At 40.3% G+C, this 20064-nt stretch overlaps 1 protein-coding gene and 1 long non-coding RNA gene across 3 annotated transcripts; both read right to left on the minus strand.

Moving 5' to 3' along the window:
• Positions 1-42: 42 nt before the first annotated feature.
• LOC146369402 (cystine/glutamate transporter) lies at positions 43-3994 on the minus strand. Its single transcript, XM_084909811.1, has 13 exons — positions 3976-3994; positions 3620-3890; positions 2830-2956; positions 2637-2752; positions 2418-2543; positions 2249-2348; positions 2023-2067; positions 1798-1921; positions 1593-1696; positions 1415-1511; positions 971-1120; positions 705-882; positions 43-471 (listed from the first exon to the last, which is right to left on the minus strand). The coding sequence occupies exons 2-13, from the start codon at positions 3846-3848 to the stop codon at positions 407-409; spliced, it is 1461 nt and encodes a 486-aa protein (XP_084765937.1). The 5' UTR covers positions 3849-3890; positions 3976-3994; the 3' UTR covers positions 43-406.
• A 4802-nt stretch (positions 3995-8796) lies between these two features.
• Positions 8797-18328, minus strand: LOC146369403 (uncharacterized). 2 transcript variants are annotated; one of them, XR_014797325.1, is made up of 5 exons: positions 18140-18328; positions 15931-16048; positions 11149-11231; positions 10796-10935; positions 8797-10694 (listed from the first exon to the last, which is right to left on the minus strand). It is a non-coding gene; the product is annotated as an uncharacterized LOC146369403 (long non-coding RNA). The 2 variants fall into 2 exon arrangements; XR_014797324.1 differs by having other exon boundaries at positions 15863-16048.
• Positions 18329-20064: the final 1736 nt, after the last annotated feature.

Consider the following 20064-nt stretch of genomic DNA (forward strand, 5'->3'; position numbering starts at 1 on the left):
GCGTAATTTCTACACCCTGAAATATTCTTCAATACAGCAATGAACCTTTTGCACATAGCGTATTTTATTTACTGTGTAGCAAGACTGCTTATTTCTGTTTATATTTCAATAAAGGTTTAAACTATCATAGGTTGTCTGTTCAAAAATGTCATTTTAACTAACGTTTCAAAATGAACATTTTGAGTGCATCTTTGAAACTTTAAGTACTTTTTTTTGTAAGGTCTCTGGTATAAACACTACATACTTGCATAATTGGTGCAGTTAGTTTCTCTAAACAAGTGGCTCTTTATATAAAAGTAGTACAAAATTAAACATTTGTTTAAACTGTTAAAAATGTCTTCTTAATGTTTTGTCCAGGTAGTATCCGTGTAGTCTGCAAGTAGAATGCAGGATGCCTTTTGGGTCTTCAGTAAGTCTGGACTTCCTGTTGAGCCACTTCTAGAAGGATCTGTAGCTGTTTGCTGCAGTAGTCTGGGAGAATTGAGGAAAGTCAGAATTATCTAGTTTGTTCACTACAAGCAACTGAATTTCTCGATTTCACTCATCCTCTTCCTTCTTAACAAAAACAAGCAGGCATATATGATCATTTGACACTGTACCAAAGATGCCTATGTTTAATATTAAAAGTAGAGCCACTCAATTCAGTCCCATGACGAAAACTATCATGTTAATACATTCTGAAGAAGAATATTGGTACAACTTACCAAATATGCGCCTGCATCTACGGGGCAAACGAAAGCGGTAGACAGTAACATAGTAAACTGGGACACCAGTCAGTGTTAGAGCACAACTTTGTCCTGTGTTCCAGGGGTCAGAGTAAAGAGACAGACCCACAATGAAGAAGGAGACCATCGTGAAGGTGATTGCAATGACCAAGGGCACCTTCACATTACAACAAATAAAACAAGTTGGTCAGCATAGTGTGCAGCAGTAAGATAAAGGGAGGTTTTTTTTAGTTCAGTATGCTAACCTTAAAAGGTCTTGGGTGGAGAGGAAAACGATATCGATGTATGAGCATCCCCAAGGTTGCCAAGGCGATGAAGAACCAGCGTGAAAAGGAGGCAAAGTTGAGGAGCTGGTAAATCTCTCCAGTGATTAACATGAAAATTACCAAGGGGTACTAAAGGGACACAGGGACACAAGCAAGATAGTTATAAACCCACTATTTTGAGAGTATCATATTATATCTCTTTGTCAGACCCTGTGCAACCCCTCATTCCTTTAGATCTGGATTAAGGCTTTGTGTTTCTCATTTTCAACCAGCCTCTTTATCCTGTGCCTGGATCCTATTGTTATTATTCATATGACATGGATAAACTTAATACAAATAAAATGTTATAATTGTTTTACTGCATATTCTCAAGTCATCTATTTATTTGTTTAGATTACTTCATCTGTTTTAAAAGTAGTTTACCAGGAACAACACAGCAGGTAAAGGTGTGTGTCTGCGGATGTGAATCATGGAAAAGATGGCTGGCCAGTGGCCTTCCCTGGCTCCCACAAACAGCATCCTGCAACACAGAGCTCTCATTAGAATTCAGGCACACACACAAAAAAATGACAATAATAAACCTTTATGGTCCTCAGATTACCTAGGTGCCCCAAAGAAGCCACCGTTAAGTGCTCCAAGGCAAGATATGGCAACAAGAACGGGGATCACAGGAGCCAACCCCTGAAAAGCACGGTTGGCAAATGTCTGCAGAGGCACAAACAGCAGATCAGACCAACAGTGACATACCACATTTACTCTAGTTTTTCCTTTTTTTAATGATACATAAAGCAAGAAATAGAACTGACCACAGCCACAGCATCTGACAGAAGCACCTCAGCGGGAGTCATCATGGTGTAGTAGGCCACATTAATAAGCACATAAAAGACTGTCACTGCCACAATGGACAAGATTATTGCCAGTGGCATGTTTCTGATAAAGCGGGATACACACAGAGAGATATAACAGCAGGAGGCAACTTGGTTTTTTAAAAAAACGACAGACTTTATAGCAGATGTTTCATGCTAAAATACCTATTAGGGTTTATGACTTCTTCTGTGATAAAGTTCAAATTAAACCTAGAGGGAAAGAGAAAGCCAAGACTCAGGCATAAAGCTTTGATTGTTAGTTATAGTACATACATTGTCATGTAATTTATGGTTCTTTTCACCATTACTGGGGGAAAGAGTTTTTAATACTGTGTGATACACAGTAAAATACATTGAATTTGCACTGATCCTCAAACCACTGTACACTTACCATCCACCATAGGCATAGAGGCCGCTATAGAAGGCCAGTGGCAACTTATCCAGTGTTAACAAATCAACCTCGAAACCATTCTGAAAATTTTCTGTCTTCCCTGCAAAGACAGAGAGAATAAATGAGCTGAATACCAACTCTGTCTGGTTTAACAATTAGGTGCTCTCACCTTTGGCCAGTGCAATGAACCCTGGGACGATGATGAGGGCCAGGGCAAACATCTTAATGAAAGTCAAGGTGACTTGAGTGCGAGAGGCCATGTTCACACTCCAGCAATTGACGGCTACGACAAACGCTGAAGCGACACAAAGACAAAGAACTGGTTAAAGATACGTGTTGTTCTACACATAAAGTGCTCCAGACACAGATGAGTTATAAAAGCACTCACTCACTCCAAGGATACTGACAAGTCTGATGAGCACTATGGGAGCAGCACAGGGTGTGAAGAATGGCTCCACCACATAACGACCAAAGGCAAGGGAGACATAAGACGCAACACATGGCCTAGAGGTGGACAATATCTTTGTGAGTATTATGTTTGAGGCAGTTTAATTTTTTTTCAGAAACAGTAAAAACCATACCTGATAAATACAAACTCAACCCAGAGTCGTAGGAAGGCAGGCAGAGGCCCCAAAGTCTCCAGCAGGTATGTGTAGTGACCCCCTGATTTTGTAAAAGTGGTGCCCAGTTCTGCATAACACAGGGCTCCTAATAGGCCAGAAGCAGGGCAGAGTTTTGGAGAAATAAGAGTATGACTTTTACTTTATAATTATTAAATGGCAAAATTATTATAATGTCTTTTAAGTAGTTTTAAAAGCTACTTTCAGCTTCCCCTTATTTACAACAGTGAAAAAAAAAAAGGTAAATGGCCTGTATTTGTATAGCACTTTACTAGTCCCTAAGGACCCCAAAGCGCTTTACACATCCAGTCATCCACCCATTCACACACACATTCACACACTGGTGATGGCAAGCTACATTGTAGCCACAGCCACCCTGGGGGGGCGAGGCTGCCGGACACTGGCGCCACCGGGCCCTCTGACCACCACCAGTAGGCAATGGGTGAGGTGTCTTGCCCAAGGACACAACGACTGAGACTGACAGTGCTGCAGGTAGCTCCACATGTTTGATTTGGCAGGTTTTTCATGCACCACATGTCATTCTTGATGCAACCCTAAATGGATTTGTGTATCTTTCCAGGACTGAACTGGGCTGTCCACTTGTGCAATCATGACACCAACATAAATCTAGCTTTTTACTATTTACTGATAAAACACATTGTTTCTCATATTTGACACTTAAGTGCACAGAACAATAGCAGGAAAAAGGTAGAACAAAAGCAGACATCAGCTGAAATATCATTCATCTTACCAAAGAGAGAAAGGACGCCACATAGCACCCACACCAGCAGAGATAACCCCACGCTGCCACTGTTCATCAGGACTCCTTTCGGTGCAATGAAAATCCCACTGCCCACCACAGTCCCAATGATGAAGGACACGGCAGGCAGCAGTCCGATCTGCCTCCGAAGGCACACCACTTCATCATCTCTCTTATCCGTCTCGTTATTTCCCCTTTTCTTTATCCTGGTCCCCTCCATTTCTCTCTGTGGCTGTAGGTCACAGGGCGAATGTGCTGGACACTGTGGCAGGAAGAAACAGCACAGGCTGCAACAACACCCGCACCCCCCAATCCTGTCTGTTTTTTCACCACTCATTGGCTCTTACCCCACCGACGCAGTCTGAGCTGGGAACAAAGCCAGCAGTCTTCCAAACGTAAGCAATAATTAACACTGTACACTGTGGATGTGCGGATGGATGTGTGTACAGCTTGGAAGAGGCCCTGTGGGTTCAGACGGAGACAGGTCAGGGTGCTGTGGAGGCAGCTGCGTAGACTGCAGGAGGGCTACTTTCAACAAAATCTACACAGACTAAAATCTCATGGTGTCCTGTCAAGCTATTTTACACAGTGTACATACACGTTTTAAGCAAAAACTAAAAATGATATGAGACAACAGAAAAACAAACAAAAAAAATGAGAGGCCGCTTTATTAATATTCCTTACTTTCACTTGAGTGGCCACTGCATGGATGTCAGCTTCACTTTATCAGCAGGAGCTCTGCTTGTTAACATTCCTCTACACACAGCACACATCAAGTTCTTTCTGTCAAGATTTATGACGAGTGAATGACTGCATCTGCACTCAGAACTCCTCTCACTCAGATAATGCAAACATGGATGCATTCAAAATGAGGACTGAGAAACATTTCTAGTATATTATTTGTAAAATGTTCAGCATAATCAAAACTTTTTTTCAAATAACAATTTATGTGTAAAAATTGTCCATGCACTAATCAAAGGAGCTTGCAAAGAAAAGCGTCTGGACTTCTTTAAGTTGCTTGAAGACGTTTCACCTCTCATCCGAGAAACTTCTTCAGTTCTAAGGTCAAATGGTGGGGAGTCTGGGCGTCTGGGGAGGGAACTCCCCAGACGCCTGAATGCCCACTCACATCCTAGGCCATCTGACCTCAGGAATTCGCATGATAAGGTGGGGTCAGGTTTCACAATGAGCTCACCCGAAACCCTGGCTGATTGGGACCCACACCCAGTTTCACACCTTGGCTCAGACGATTAGAGGATCATCAGGGGGTCCTTTCCCCCTGTGTGGGGGGATACTCCCACTAGGTTTAAATCTGGGACTCCCCACCATTTGACCCTATTTTTCTTCTTTTCATCTGATTGGTCAATGTCATGTCAATCACAAATGTAGCAATCCAATCAGAGAACAGATGGGTTTGGCTGTCGGAGGGGCGCTTTTTTTGAACTGCAGGTCTTTGAAGGGAATAAATGTCCTTTTACATGGCAACCCAGCGTTTTCCTTCATCACCACGAAGGAAAACAGTCTGTGATCGTCCGAGTTTGGTGATTTTTGTGTCACAGGTCTACGTGTTTAATATAGGGACTTCCACAGCCTTTTCAACAGCGCTGCGGACCGCGGGGTGGGGGCGGGCAGTGTTTTGGAAATGACAGTCTTCATTACAAAGCTTTCTTCGTTATGAATTAGCATACATGTTTTTATTGAACATTTGAAGAACCAGCAAAAAAAACAGAAACTCTTGTAGAGGACATAAAGTCAGACATAGAAAAGACAAGGAGCAGGTGCATCTAGTACAGGTAGAGCTGCTGCAAAAACCCACAGAGCCCAGCAGCCAGCACAACAAATTCTGGATCCTTTGCTTTTAGTTAGCAGTTAGCATTAGCAGCACATCCTGCGTCCGATGTGAAAGGACTTTTATGCTGCGCACTGTGACTCACAGCAATGGTCCCGGGTCAGCCCTGACTTTGTGTTAAACTAATCCTAAAGTAATAATGGTATTTCTAACCACTGATATAGCACAACTTTATCCTTTCAACAGCTGCTGAAAGCTAGGGGACCTAGCTGCTATCAGATATTTATATAGAGATCCTCCAGCTTCAAACTGTATTACCCTTCAAGGACCTGCAGTTCAAAAAAGCGCCCCTCCGACAGCCAAACCCATCTGTTCTCTGATTGGATTGTTACATTTGTGATTGACATGACATTGACCAATTAGATGAAAGGAAGAAAAATAGGGTCAAAATTTGTACTTGTAACTTGCAGGGGTTTTTTTGGGCTAAGTCCACACACAAATCTTTTTTTACGCACACACAAATCTTTTTTTACACATACAAATCTTTTTTACACACACACAAATCTCTTTTACACATACAAATCTTTTTTACAAGTACAAAATATTTATGACCACATTTTGAGCCCATAGTCAACCCCTTAAAAGGAACAATGTATGTTTTATACAAGTTTTAATAAATGGTTATGGTAGAGACTGAATCAAATGTATATTTAGATATTTAAATAATGCTGTTAAACCTCAGCGTGCATACAGTCCGTTTGTGTTAGATTATGCCTGTTACTACTTGGTGTTTCTCCATCTTTGGCCAGCAGATGGAACTCATGTCTCTTTCTTGGTAAATGTTACCCCACAGATGAACGTGCTCTTATTTTCCTCTAGAAGATGGCAATCACATCTTACCTGGCTTTGAATTTTACAGGCTGCTAACCTTGATTCTATGTTTATCTCAACTGTGTCTTCTGCAGTTGAATGCGTACATAATTGTCTCCAAGGTAAAAAAAACAAACAAACCCCAAGACATCTCGAGCATCACAGTGTGAAATTCCCAGGGTGGGTCCGATTTTAGTCCTTCTCTCTGCAGGTAAACCCATCCCAGGAGACAAGGGCTTATCTTCCCTGCTGTTTTCCACCTGACCTGCTAAGATCCCTGCTTTGTCAACTGGAGGCCAAACAAGCTTCAACTGCTCACTCCCAACTGTTTCTCCCATAGGCTCGTCTCACATGGAGCAGAATACAAAAGGAACACATCTTAATATTTCTCAGGAGCCATTCACACAAGGGACCATCTGGCTTTTCCATTCAGTGAATCAATAGCAACTAAACTAAAGTTTAAAGATTGTAAAAAGAAATAATTTAGTATCTCCTTAGTAAATACTTCAGTTGGAAAGCATCAGTTTTATATATCAAAATGATATCTTTGGGATCTGTATTAAATGTGAAAAGAAACCAGTGGAGAATACAGTAGACATGCAGAGAGTGGGGTTAGGTTAATTGGTGAATCTAAATTGCCCACAGGTGTGAGCGTGCATGGTTGTCTGTCTCTTAGTGTTAGGCCTAATGTAATAGGCTAGTGATTCTTTTCTGATTGCTGGCACAATTGCTCTAAAGTCACGAAGCTAGTTTGATTGCAAGTGATGGTTTTAAGATTTGTGTATGATTCATTTGTTTCTCACCTCTCCTCCTGACTGCAGCTAGCCTCCACGCAGATTAAACGCATGAACTGAAAAACCAGTCCAGGTGTTTTTGGATCACTTTTAGGGTGAAATTCCAGGAAGGGAACATTCCAAGTGTGGTATGAAGTAGAGGGAATGTTGTTTGATATTGATGGATGTGTTGATTGCAAAACGTTAAACAGCACAGATATTGCTGAATATATTTATGCTCCCATTGTTTATGTAGTCCCATTGTATTTAAATGATAGATTGAGCACTGTTTTAAGTGTATTTAAGCCTTAATTGGTATCTAAATGTTTCTTGGAGTGGGAGGGGCTGCTGACTATATAGTTAAAAGTTGCAGCAGCTCTTGAAGACTCATGTGTGTCTGATGATGATTGTAAGCAGATCGCTGTGACTGTATTGCCGGGGGCCCTAGCTAAAGAGGGTTTAGCCCAGGTGTTTATTTATTATTTTGATTTAGTTTAGGATTATACACTTTAAGTTGGACATATACATTATTTTTCCTTCTTTCTCGTAAAATTATCTTTTTTTGTTCTGGTTTTTCTTTAATTGGGCCAGCCAATCTGTGCTGTAAATATGGCACACTAATCCACTGTTGTAAAAATCAAAATCAAAAAGAAAGACTGGACTGTTGATCTGTTGAACAGTTTATTTCTGCCTCCACTGCTACGCTCATGGAAGCATCACCGTTGGTATCCAGCTGAGGTTTTTGCATGCACAGAGCATGGAGACCCCAATTATAAAATTTATAATCGGGTAAACCCTGAGTGTTCCTGTCCTTCACACAGAAATGCACAAATGCACCACCACACATATGTGTACTGTACATGAAAACATACACATATAATGCTTAAGGGATTTCAGTGATATGGAAAAAGCCAGATATAGAGGCTCCCGCACACATATATGCACACATCACGTGTTGTTATTACGGGTTTGGGTGTGAACAGTGTGAACAAGCTGTTTAACTTTGTGAAGAAAACTTAGCTGTCTGAAGCTTATTTACAGTAAATGGATTATATTCAGTACAATGACTGATGTTAATGTACGCTGCAGAGTATGAAAAGTAATATTGCATGAAGAAGACTGAATTGTGTATTTTAGACCTTTTCTAAGAGGTAAGAAAAGAAGAGAAAACATGTTTTGTATTTTGATCTGATTTTTATGGAAGCCCGTTTCCGCCACTAAATAAAAACAAAAAAGCTAGTATCCATGACTCGAAATTTAGACTTATTAGCTCGAAATTTCGAGAAAAGTAACTCGAAATTTCGAGAAAAGTAACTCGAAATTTCGAGAAATATAACTCAAAATTTCGAGTTACTTTTCTCAAAATTTCGAGTTAGCTCTGCCAATCAAAAATATACGTGAATGAGGTCGCTTTCTTGTTACCCGGAAGCATATGGCGCAGAGGAACGCGCACTCAAAAACGGATCCCAACAAATTGGCGCTTTCGCGAGTACGTTTGCTGATAGTAACACCGTGTGATTCAGCTAATAACACAGGGATTTCATCATTTGTGAAGCCAGGCTGAAAACACTCAGCAATCTGTGCATTCACGACTGGATGTAATACCGGTAGCTTAGCTGTAGCATTTGTAGCTGAGGGCTTCAGCTTCCGGGTAACAAGTGTAGCTGTTGCTGTTCTGTGAGTCTATTGTGCAAGTGGTGTGATATGCCCATGTAGAAAGGACGGCACTGCAACGCTGGACTTGCCCTTACTCTGGGCTCCCTCTTTATTCTGGCAACTGGTACAAAGAAAACAGCACACAGTCTTCATTAACAGTGTGCAAAGCAACTGCAACATTCAGTTCACCAGCTTGGGAGTTTTTTTCCTTTTTCTTTCCAAACATAACACTTAACAAATGACTAAGATATATTTATACAACACAACATCAACAAAGTCTTTCTTTTAAAAGTTCTAGCTGAAACCAAACCTGTGATCGTATAGTAGCAGTATTATTTATTTATTTTTTTCTATACAACAGCATCAATTAAAACTTATACTTAACAGCGCCTACCTGGTACAAAGAAAACAGCACACAGTCTTCATTAACAGTGTGCAAAGCAACTGCAACATTCAGTTCTGTTAAAAAGAATTAGAACAATTACAATCCCATAGAGAAGCATTAGAGCTGAGTGCAAGTCAAAAAGCACCCGACTAGCTAACGAGTATTAGCTTAGCATGCTAACTAAAAGTGCTACTCGTGAATAAAGTTACTACCCATGCATCAAAATGCCTGTAACTTTCAGGATACATGCTAGTACTGCTTACAATCAAAATACATGTTGACAATTACCACTATAAGAATGTTTTCCTTAATACACATACAAAATTGACAACAGTATCGCTCACTAACACCTACCACCAGCTTGGGAGTTTTTTTCCTTTGCTGAGGCATGCGCTGTGCAGCAATTTGGAACCTTAACAGTTGCTGTTGCTGTGTTTGTCCACCAGGTGGCTCCAACTATTCACAAAGCACATCAATTTTGAGGAAATTCATTAAGCTATTTTCTAACTCTGTTACACAAGGAAATGACGTCATTCACGTAGATTACTGATTGGCAGCGCTAACTCGAAATTTCGAGTTACTTTTCTCAAAATTTTGAGTTAATAAATCGAAATTTCGAGTTACTTTCTCGAAATTTCGAGAAAATAACTCGGAATTTTGAGAAAATAACTCGAAATTTTGAGTTATGGATCCTTTTTTTTTTTTTTAGTGGCGGAAACGGGCTTCCATAGATTTTGGTTTGGGTCAGCTCCGCAAGAGAAAACAATTTCAAGGCCAATTTATTTTTTACTCTTGAGCATTTCATTGCATCACACCAAATTCAGCATATAGATTTATGTACTTGGAAGTGCAGATTTTGGAAGCGAGTACAAGCCCATCCCACAATATTGTTGGTGCCTTTAGGAAACAGATTTAGTTATTCACACTGAGAAAACTTAATCAAAAATAGCAGTGATGGTTGTTTGCTAAAAATGGGTAATTTAAGCTAGTTGCCAGGTGGCTGCCAGGCAATGTCATGACATTATATTATATCATGCCTACTTCAACTCCTGTTGATATAATTAAAAGTTACTGTGAAAAATTAAAATAGCACACTTTTATAAGGTATCACAGGTGCACAATGCTAAAAATGGGTCATTTTAGCGTGTTGCTAGTTGGCTGCTTGGCAATGTCATGGTCTCATAATATCTGCTATAGATACAAACGCTCAGGGGCCTAAGATGTACCTGTGTGGCGAGCTTGGTTGCTTGTGTCCCGACAGACACACAGACAGAGATTTTATGCATTGTAAGATAAAACTCCATATTTTCTTCTCTCTCTCAGTGAGATATATGTTCAAAGTTCTTGATGATAATACTCTAACTGCTCATGAAGCATTATTGTTCTTTTTTTAGGCATTACACTGTGTCTATAGCTTTTATATGAATTAATTTGAGACCTTGTTGGCTGAGGTTTCTCATAATGAACAGGAGCAAGGACTAAAAAGCAGGACTCAGATCATCTATTGCAAAACAGCAAAGCGCCCAGGGCTCAGCAAAGGCAGGAATAACATACTAATGTAAATCAGGTCCTACTGCAGCTGGTCAGGGATTTCTGCAGGAGAGGAAAACATGGATTGATTAAGGTTCAGACGAGTATGACCAACTGCTCTTGATAGTTTGATATTAGTTAGATAGTTTCCATTCAGTTCTTACTTGGTTCTCTTTTGCAGTTGAAGGAGGGTGAGTATGCAGATGGCCAAGGGAGTCCTAAAGCAGCAGCCTGACAGGTGTGCAAAAAAGGTTACCAGCTTGAGTGAAGCGGGTAAGTGTACCAGTGAAAGGAGCTTGTGATCCTTAGGTAAAGAGAAACAGAGGAGCTTTTTTTCAGCTGTTGTTCACCGGGGATTTCAACAGGAGACATGTATAAAAGCAGGATTACTGACCAAACACACACAAGGAAACAATGTTTACAACGGCAAGCCTGATGCCCACCGTGAGGCGACATGGCAAGAAATGACAGTACCAGCCAGTTCTTAAATACTGCAAGACTTAATTTCCAGGATTACCAACATGTACGATGGCTGAAGCCCAGGAACACAAATTCTGCCAAAAAGGAGGGTGTCCAGGAAAACCTGGCCCACTGCTCCACCTGAGAGCACAAGGACAGAAGGAAAGAAGAGGGAAAGAAAAATGGAAAAAACTCCAAACGAGAGGAGTGGGACCATAACACATTCATGTTTGTGTTTACCAGCATAATGCATGGATGTTTGTCTAAACATAAAGGCTAAAGATTGGGTAATAATCAAAGACAGTCTAAAAGATGTATCTACCTTTCAGGTCTGAAAAGTGAAGCCAGTGCTTTAAAATATGCTCCTCTATTTACACACACTAGATGCAACTTTGCAAGACCCCCGCCCCCCCAACTAACAAATACCTTATCTAGATTGCTCCAGTTTGAAGCAAATACTACTGAAATTTGCAGGGCACACAGTCATTGACGTTGCTTTTAGGAATCAGGTCACACCAGGCAGTCCATCTATCAGTGCTACCTCTGGCACACAGCAGACATCCACCTTTGACTTTAGAATGTGTCTCAAATAAGAATCATGTAGCATGTGTTGCATGGGACCATCACATTAGATTTAAACAATAAGCATGATGGATAGGGTTGGCAAATGTTACATTGGTAAAGTGAAATGACAGGTTACAGCAGAGTACTCAAGAAAATGGTTTGATTAAGTAGCTTACAGTGCAGTTTCAAATTACATTTCAACCCCTGAGAGGAAGGCAGAAGGTTCCCTGTGTATGTGTGCATTTGTGTTGCTCATGGTTGGATTTAGTGGCACTTGACTGCAAAATTAATGCCATGGTTCCTTTAAGTTGTACACAAACAAGAAAGGCTAGCGTTCAAAGCCTTTCTGGGGATTTTGAGGTCTCCACAGTGTTCAAAGCGTAAATAAACACCACTGGCTCTGTAGCCTGGTGATACAGACCTCCACTGTCCAGAAGCCAGGCCACAAAGAACTGTTGAAAAAAATAAACAAAAGGCCACCACATCAATCTTCATCTTACATGCTCCCAAAAGGAAGTCCATCCATCCTTCTCTCAACCCTTTGTTTTTATCACCCTCTCCCCTTCTCTCCTTTTAGCAGCCTGATACACATCTTAGGTGTTTAGAGTCCTGCTCAGTCAATTATCTGGAGATCTGGTCCAGTAACAATACAAAGTGTGTGCAGTATGCTGTGTGACTAGGACAGATAGTTCAATAGTTCAATTAGTGTTTACATTTCAAACCCACCTTGAGTTATTTGATTTTACTTACACTATTTATAACTTTACGCAATACACAGAAAAGCCGCTTTAATTATGTTGCAGATCTGCATCATAAATCGCTCACAACAACAATCACCATGAAAAATGTGATTAAAGTACAATCAGTATTCATCATAAATAATGAATACAAATAACAATTCATCACTTTCACAATGTGATGGTGGGCACTGATTGTAGTTATGCGCTGTGAACCATGCGCCATCAATTACAGTTTTAATTGTCTAAATGCTTGCACTGCTTTGAATCATTTCAGCACTGTACAGTATGGCGTGTATTTAAGTCGATATTGTGTGTGTTCAGTTTACAGTGTGTCAATGAGATTATTAGGCTGGAGAAGGAAAATCCAACAATGTTATCTCAAAAAGGAATATTTACTTAAAACCAGTACCAATAGCCCAGTCGCCATCCATGTTTCTCATACAAGCAGCAAGGGGCCTGATTTCTTCAATTAATTTCCTTTATTAACAATAGCAAACAGAAAGAAAATAATATAACTAGTAATAATCTATACCAAGTGTAAAACTTCTGGGCTGAAAGATGTGACAGCTGCCTCTAATTGTCGGCCATTTTTTGAGTTTTCTTAGGATTGATACCTTAACTAAGGAGGTTATGGTTTTGGTAGTGTTTGAATGCTTAAACATGTTGTTTGGTTAGTGATAGCTCTAAAAGGTTTGACTGAATTCAGATAAAACTTTGTAGGGGTGTAGAGTGGGGTCATGTTAACAATGAGTTCAAATTTGGTTTACATCCACCACGGTCTTCAAGGTCAACTTAACAATTTATTAGTCGAAAATTGACCTCTGGCTTCTCCTTCAAGGTCAAAGAATTGATCTGAAAGTCAAAGTGATAAAAATCCAATACACAGCTTTTAAAACCCAAGTTTCTCACTGCCTTTGTTTGAATTGACAACTTACGGCTACATGGGGAATGATATATGGGGTAAATACTGCCCAGAGTGAACTACCTTGGCAGAGGTTTGCACTCTCTGCATCTTTTTTTCTTTATACAGCCAGAAGAGTCGATGGCTGTAGATCATTAGAAACAATGCAGGTGTAAGGCACCTCTTTTCAGACCAAGACGCTAATATACAGTCTAAATTGTCTGTTTTCACTATACATGAACGTTTGAGCCTTCAACCTTTGCATTCACTTTAGCATTTATGCATAATTACTTTGATTTTACTTTCAGTTGTCTCATGAACTCACTTTCCTTTGGTATGTCTTTGTCATATGGACCATTCAAGCCTGTGTAAAATTAAGTATACCCCATAGTTTAATAGCTTGTTTAACCAGCTTCAGCACTTTGGAGGAATCTTGGCCTGCTCTTCTTTGCAATTGTACCTCAGTTCATTGAGATTTATTCATGCACGGCTCTCTTCAGGTCCCGCCACAGAATTTTAATCAAGTTCGACTGGGCCATTGCAACACCTTGATTCTTTTCTTTTCACTGGGCCACATTAACAAGCAGTGTGTAAATCGTGCATCCAAATGTTTCAGATGCAAATCAGAGATTCATCAATGTTGCTGGAGATTTATTTTTATCTTTGCGGTACATTTTTCATCTCTGTTCTCCTTGCCCTCCCCCTTTTTAACTTTTTTTTACTTGAGCCAGTCAGTGAGTATCTCAGAAGAAACACTATTATTAAAATTTATATTATTTCAGCCACAGCCTTTTTTTTCTTTTTCTTTTTAAACTGTTCCCTCCAGCTCAGTTGGAAGGTCCAGTTTTAGTCAGATTTTTTCCCTACTTTCTTCTTTTAGTGCACATGTCTGTTGGTTTACAATGATTCTGATTTGTATGCATGGTGATACAGTACGAACAAAATAAATTGGTGTGCATGTTTTGTGAATCTGATGACTTTGTGTACGCACTTGTTTGCTCAGAAATCAGTGAATAAATGCCATTGTCCTTTTGACCCAACTTCAAGGTTTTTTTACTCACTCTAATTTTAATTGCATTAAGAGATGGTTACAGTTGATCATAAATTAACAAAGTGCATTTGATTAGCTGCACTAGGCTGCTTCGCTCCTAAATCCCACGGAAGCAATAAAGGTGTAGAGTCATCAGCCTATTACACTAAAACAGGACTAACACAAAACAGACAACCATTCACATTCATAAAGATATCTATGGCCAGTTTAAACTCACCAATTGACCCAACATTTACGTTTTGGACTGTGGGAGAAAGATAACCAGGGAGAATATGTAAACTCCATGTAGAAAGGGAACAGCCAGCTTGTGGATTCAAGCCCAGTACCTTTTTGCTATGAAGCAAAAGTGCAAATCGCTGCACCGCTGTGCTGCCTGCTTTTTTATGAACTTTAAAGGTGGCAGTCACTACTTCATGGCAATAGAATACATTGCTCATCAAAACTCATTTGAATTCAGCAGACATTGACTCAGGGTGGGTAAAACTGTAATTACAATCCATCTCTTACAATGTGGACTGTGAGACACCATGGCTGTAAAACACTGCAATAAAAACTGACTGGAAGTACTTTGATGAGGAATAGATGAAATCTGGCTATACAAACAAAACTACTTAAGCTACCTTTTAGTACAGATGCAGTATTCATTTCTGTGCATATAATTTGATCAACCTTGTGGTGGCAAAAGCGTTGATTTACAGTCAGTCTTTCCTCACTATAGATGTGATCTGTAACAGATAAGCTAATTATTATGTTGGTCAAAATAATTAAGCTGAGAGCATTACAGCTCCACAACTTCACATAGAGATATGTTTGTGCCATTTAAAGAGGGAAGTCAGAAATCTCAGGCTCCCAGTCGCAGTTTTTATCTGGATCTCCCTTTCAGATTGACTTTGCAATCCAAGATGGGAGTGGCAAGCGGAAACAATAAGTAAAAATGTAGACCCGCTGTTGTGTATTAGTGTCTCCATGAAGAAGCCATACACAGAGCATCAACCAGAATCTGTCCAAACATGCACCCATGTTTTTCATTTCACTGCAGATATTGGCAAAGACAGCTCTAACTTGATCCTTAGGATCACCCGTTTTTCTGCCTGCTGCAACTTGAATGTACTAAACTTGGGGGTGACGTCGCCAACTCCAGCATCTGACTTTGGAGATAAAAGGAATTTAAAATTTGACAAATTGAGTAAAATGAAAAGCTTTTAAACCAAAACCAGGATTGGACTATACGCTATAAAGTGAAAGAAAATTATATACACAGTTCAAAATATGAATACATGTAAAGACTTTTAAGCAGATGTCGTAAAGGCAGCACACATCTTTAAAACAACAAATTTAATAATGCAGGTCTCTTTATTTATTTATTTGTTGTTTGGATAGGCTGATAAATGCCTGCCACATAGAGCAGAACAACAATGCACCACAAAAAAAAACACGACCCAAGTAATCTGTGAACTGGCCTCTGAAGGAAGCTTGAAGTCTTGTTGGGGATATAGATACATGAGGGCCCTCTTACAGCATTCATCTCGATGGCAGTAGACACAGCATATCACGGTGATTGATGACTATTGCAGGATATCTCACCCTCCCTCTCTCTGCAGTCCAACCCAGCAGAAGAAAACCGTCTCAGCTGAAGGTGTCGGCGCTGCTGGCACTCATGACTTGCTTTATATATCCAGGTAAATCACACAGGCCTGAACTGCTGTAAACAGAGAGAGAGAGAGAGAGAGAGATGCATAGAGAAAGAGAGGGGGAGTCGAGAGTTCTGGCGCTCATGAATGGATCTCTAACAACAGGGATGTTCTTTCACTCTGAATTACACCCAACTAACTCTGAACACTGTGTTCGGAATCTCAACAGGTTCCACACCTCCTGAGGAAAGGAGATTTAATTGCTAGAAAAGAAGCAAACCATCTGCTTTCACACGATTAAGGCAAAAATGACTAAATTAAGGCTGACTCCAAAAATGAATCAGTCATTATCAATCGATTAATATCAATATCTGCCAGGCCTCAGCCAAGCTAATTCAAATCACTGAATGGACCTGTACACTGTGGGTTTTGTTTTGGTATCTTTGGGAATTTTTTCAATGCAAATATCAGACAAATAACATAGCTTTCTGGGAAGGTTTTTGCATAAAATCCATAAAGAAAGACATCTTGCACTTCAGTTTTAGTGTGTGAAATTTTAGTATTTTATTAGTGTGTTACTTAGGACTACTTAGGAATTCTGCTCTATATCCCTCTGAGAACGAGCCTATTCATTTTGTCCTCTGTAATGGACATTTGTTTTTGCTCTATATTTTTTGGGTTATTTGAGCTACCCTACTACTCCTGATCAGTGTTGGGAAGGTTACTTTTAAAATGCATTCCACTACAGATTACAGAATACACAGTGTTGGGGAGTAACGGAATACATGTACTGCCGTTACGTATTTAAAATACAAAATATGAGTAACTGTATTCCGTTACAGTTACCGTTTAAAAAGGTGGTATTTAGAATACAGTTACTTTGTTGAAATAAATGGATTACACGGCGGTATTTTCCTGTTTCATATTGTGGCGGGTCAGGCCTGTTTGGGTTTTGTTTGACAGCTATGTTCTGTTGTTCCAGGCGGCAGCGTTACGGTTACCATGGTGACACGCTCTCTCTGCGACTGTGTGTTTCCTGGGTGAGAGAGCGCTTTTTCGTTGTTGTTGTTGTTGTGCTAAGCTAATAGGCCTAAAGAATGTAGCCTTATGGCAGTGTAGTCCGTGCTGCAGGGAGAATGGACTGCCATAGCCGTTATGTGTCTGTGAGCGCGAGGAGGGAGAAAAATGTGAGTGGAAAAGTACGAGCTGTCACCGAGCAGAAACAATAATAACCACTGCAGCCAAGAAGAGTGCCTGACGAGCCCAGTTGTAAGTAAGCTATTAAGACTCGACTGTACACTGTGTTCGTGTTTTCCTCCGAAACAATGAGTTCCGCTGGAGCAGCCTTTCAACGCCTCTCTCTGTCTCTATTTAGGAAAACACGATGTTGTTTGTGGATGTAAAATACGTCCGCACATAACTCCAATTACGCTCAGCCATTGTTGTGAGTGCGCACGCCAAGGGGCTGCCACATTTATACAGCCATATTTTGCACATGACTATGAAAGGTGGAAGAGGAAGTAGTTCCTTCCAATTGTAGTCAATCCGAATGAAATAGTTTCTTTCCACTGTGTTCCTGTTAATGATAAACTACAAATTTACCCTAAATTACTAAAATATCGATATTTTAATGTGAGAATCGATTCTAGAACATAAATGATTGGTATCGGGGGAATCGATATTTCAGTATCGATCCGCACATCACTAACAGTTACTCATATTTTGTATTTTAAATACGTAACGGTGGTACATGTATTCTGTTACTCCCCAACACTGTGTATTCTGTAATCTGTAGTGGAATACATTTGAAAAGTAACCTTCCCAACACTGAGAATACATGCCCCAAAATGTATTTTGTAACGTATTCCGTTACGTTACTCAATGAGACTAACGTAACGGAATACTTTGGATTACTTAATATATTATCATGCTTTTTACAACTGCATGAATGTACTGTTGCTGTGTGATTTATTACTATTACTGAAGGTCCGCGGCTCCGAACCGTAGTAAAGGGACCTCTGGCTAATACGTGGGTTCCGTGTCGGGCTCGTAGCCAAAAAATAGAGACAGAGAGAGGCGTTGAAAGGCTGCTCCAACGGAACTCATTGTTTCGGAGGAAAACACGAACACAGTGTACAGTCGAGTCTTAATAGCTTACTTACAACTGGGCTCGTCAGGCACTCTTCTTGGCTGCAGTGGTTATTATTGTTTCTGCTCGGTGACAGCTCGTACTTTTCCACTCACATTTTTCTCCCTCCTCGTGCTCACAGACACATGACGGCTATGGCAGTCCATTCTCCCTGCAGCACGGACTACACTGCCATAAGGCTACATTCTTTAGGCCTATTAGCTTAGCACAACAACAACAACAACAACAACAAAAAAGCGCTCTCTCACCCAGGAAACACACAGTCGCAGAGAGAGTGTGTCACCATGGCAACCGTAACGCTGCCGCCTGGAACAACAGAACATAGCTGTCAAACAAAACCCAAACAGGCCTGACCCGCCGCAATATGAAACAGGAAAATACCGCCGTGTAATCCATTTATTTCAACAAAGTAACTGTATTCTAAATACCACCTTTTTAAACGGTAACTGTAACAGAATACAGTTACTCATATTTTGTATTTTAAATACGTAACGGCGGTACATGTATTCCGTTACTCCCCAACACTGTGTATTCTGTAATCTGTAGTGGAATACATTTTAAAAGTAACCTTCCCAACACTGAGAATACATGCCCCAAAATGTATTTTGTAACGTATTCCGTTACGTTTCTCAATGAGAGTAACGTATTCTGAATACTTTGGATTACTTAATATATTATCATGCTTTTTACAACCGCATGAATGTACTGTTGCTGTGTGATTTATTACTATTACTGAAGGTCCGCGGCTTCGAACCATAGTAAAGGGACCTCTGGCTAATACGTGGGTTCCGTGTCGGGCTCGTAGCCGAAAAATAGAGACAGAGATAGGCGTTGAAAGGCTGCTCCAACGGAACTCATTGTTTCGGAGGAAAACACGAACACAGTGTACAGTCGAGTCTTAATAGCTTACTTACAACTGGGCTCGTCAGGCACTCTTCTTGGCTGCAGTGGTTATTATTGTTTCTGCTCGGTGACAGCTCGTACTTTTCCACTCACAATTTTCTCCCTCCTCGTGCTCACAGACACATAACGGCTATGGCAGTCCATTCTCCCTGCAGCACGGACTACACTGCCATAAGGCTACATTCTTTAGGCCTATTAGCTTAGCACAACAACAACAACAACAACAAAAAAGCGCTCTCTCACCCAGGAAACACACAGTCGCAGAGAGAGCGTGTCACCATGGCAACCGTAACGCTGCCGCCTGGAACAACAGAACATAGCTGTCAAACAAAACCCAAACAGGCCTGACCCGCCGCAATATGAAACAGGAAAATACCGCCGTGTAATCCATTTATTTCAACAAAGTAACTGTATTCTAAATACCACCTTAAACGGTAACTGTAACGGAATACAGTTACTCATATTTTGTATTTTAAATACGTAACGGCGGTACATGTATTCCGTTACTCCCCAACACTGCTCCTGATGTACTAAATAGAGGACATCCTGGGCTTTCGATTAATATCTCATGTAGTGGCCTCTCCATAGGGGCAGGAAATCACAAAAAAAGTTTCAAAGGGAAGACTGTTTTTTCCTCAGTTCTATTGATGCACCCTGCTAAGTAGACATTGGATCATAACTTAGCAGTCTCCAAGAAAACAACATGGCGATGCTATAAAGATAAAGTCCGAGATTTTATATCTTTATCTTACCTAGTGGCTTGTTGCTCCACATGAATGAGCTTTTACATCAGTGGCCCACTTTTTATTAACCTAACATTTATTTGGCTTTTTTGACTTGGAAAGACTGACTTTTAAAAATGTTAACTACTTTAAACATGACAAATAGCACAGTGCTGGTCTAATCTAAGGATCATAATTGTAGAGAGAGCAGCCAAACTTTTGACTGCTTGGTAAAAATTGGTCTCCATTTGCAGAAAATTGGTGCAGGATTTGACCGACCAACTTCCATCCCCAAAGTTTGTCTCGTGACCCT

The sequence above is a fragment of the Perissodus microlepis genome, chromosome 17 (assembly GCF_051167445.1).
Source record: "Perissodus microlepis isolate ML-2025 ecotype Zambia chromosome 17, ASM5116744v1, whole genome shotgun sequence".
Classification (NCBI taxonomy): Eukaryota; Metazoa; Chordata; class Actinopteri; order Cichliformes; family Cichlidae; genus Perissodus; species Perissodus microlepis.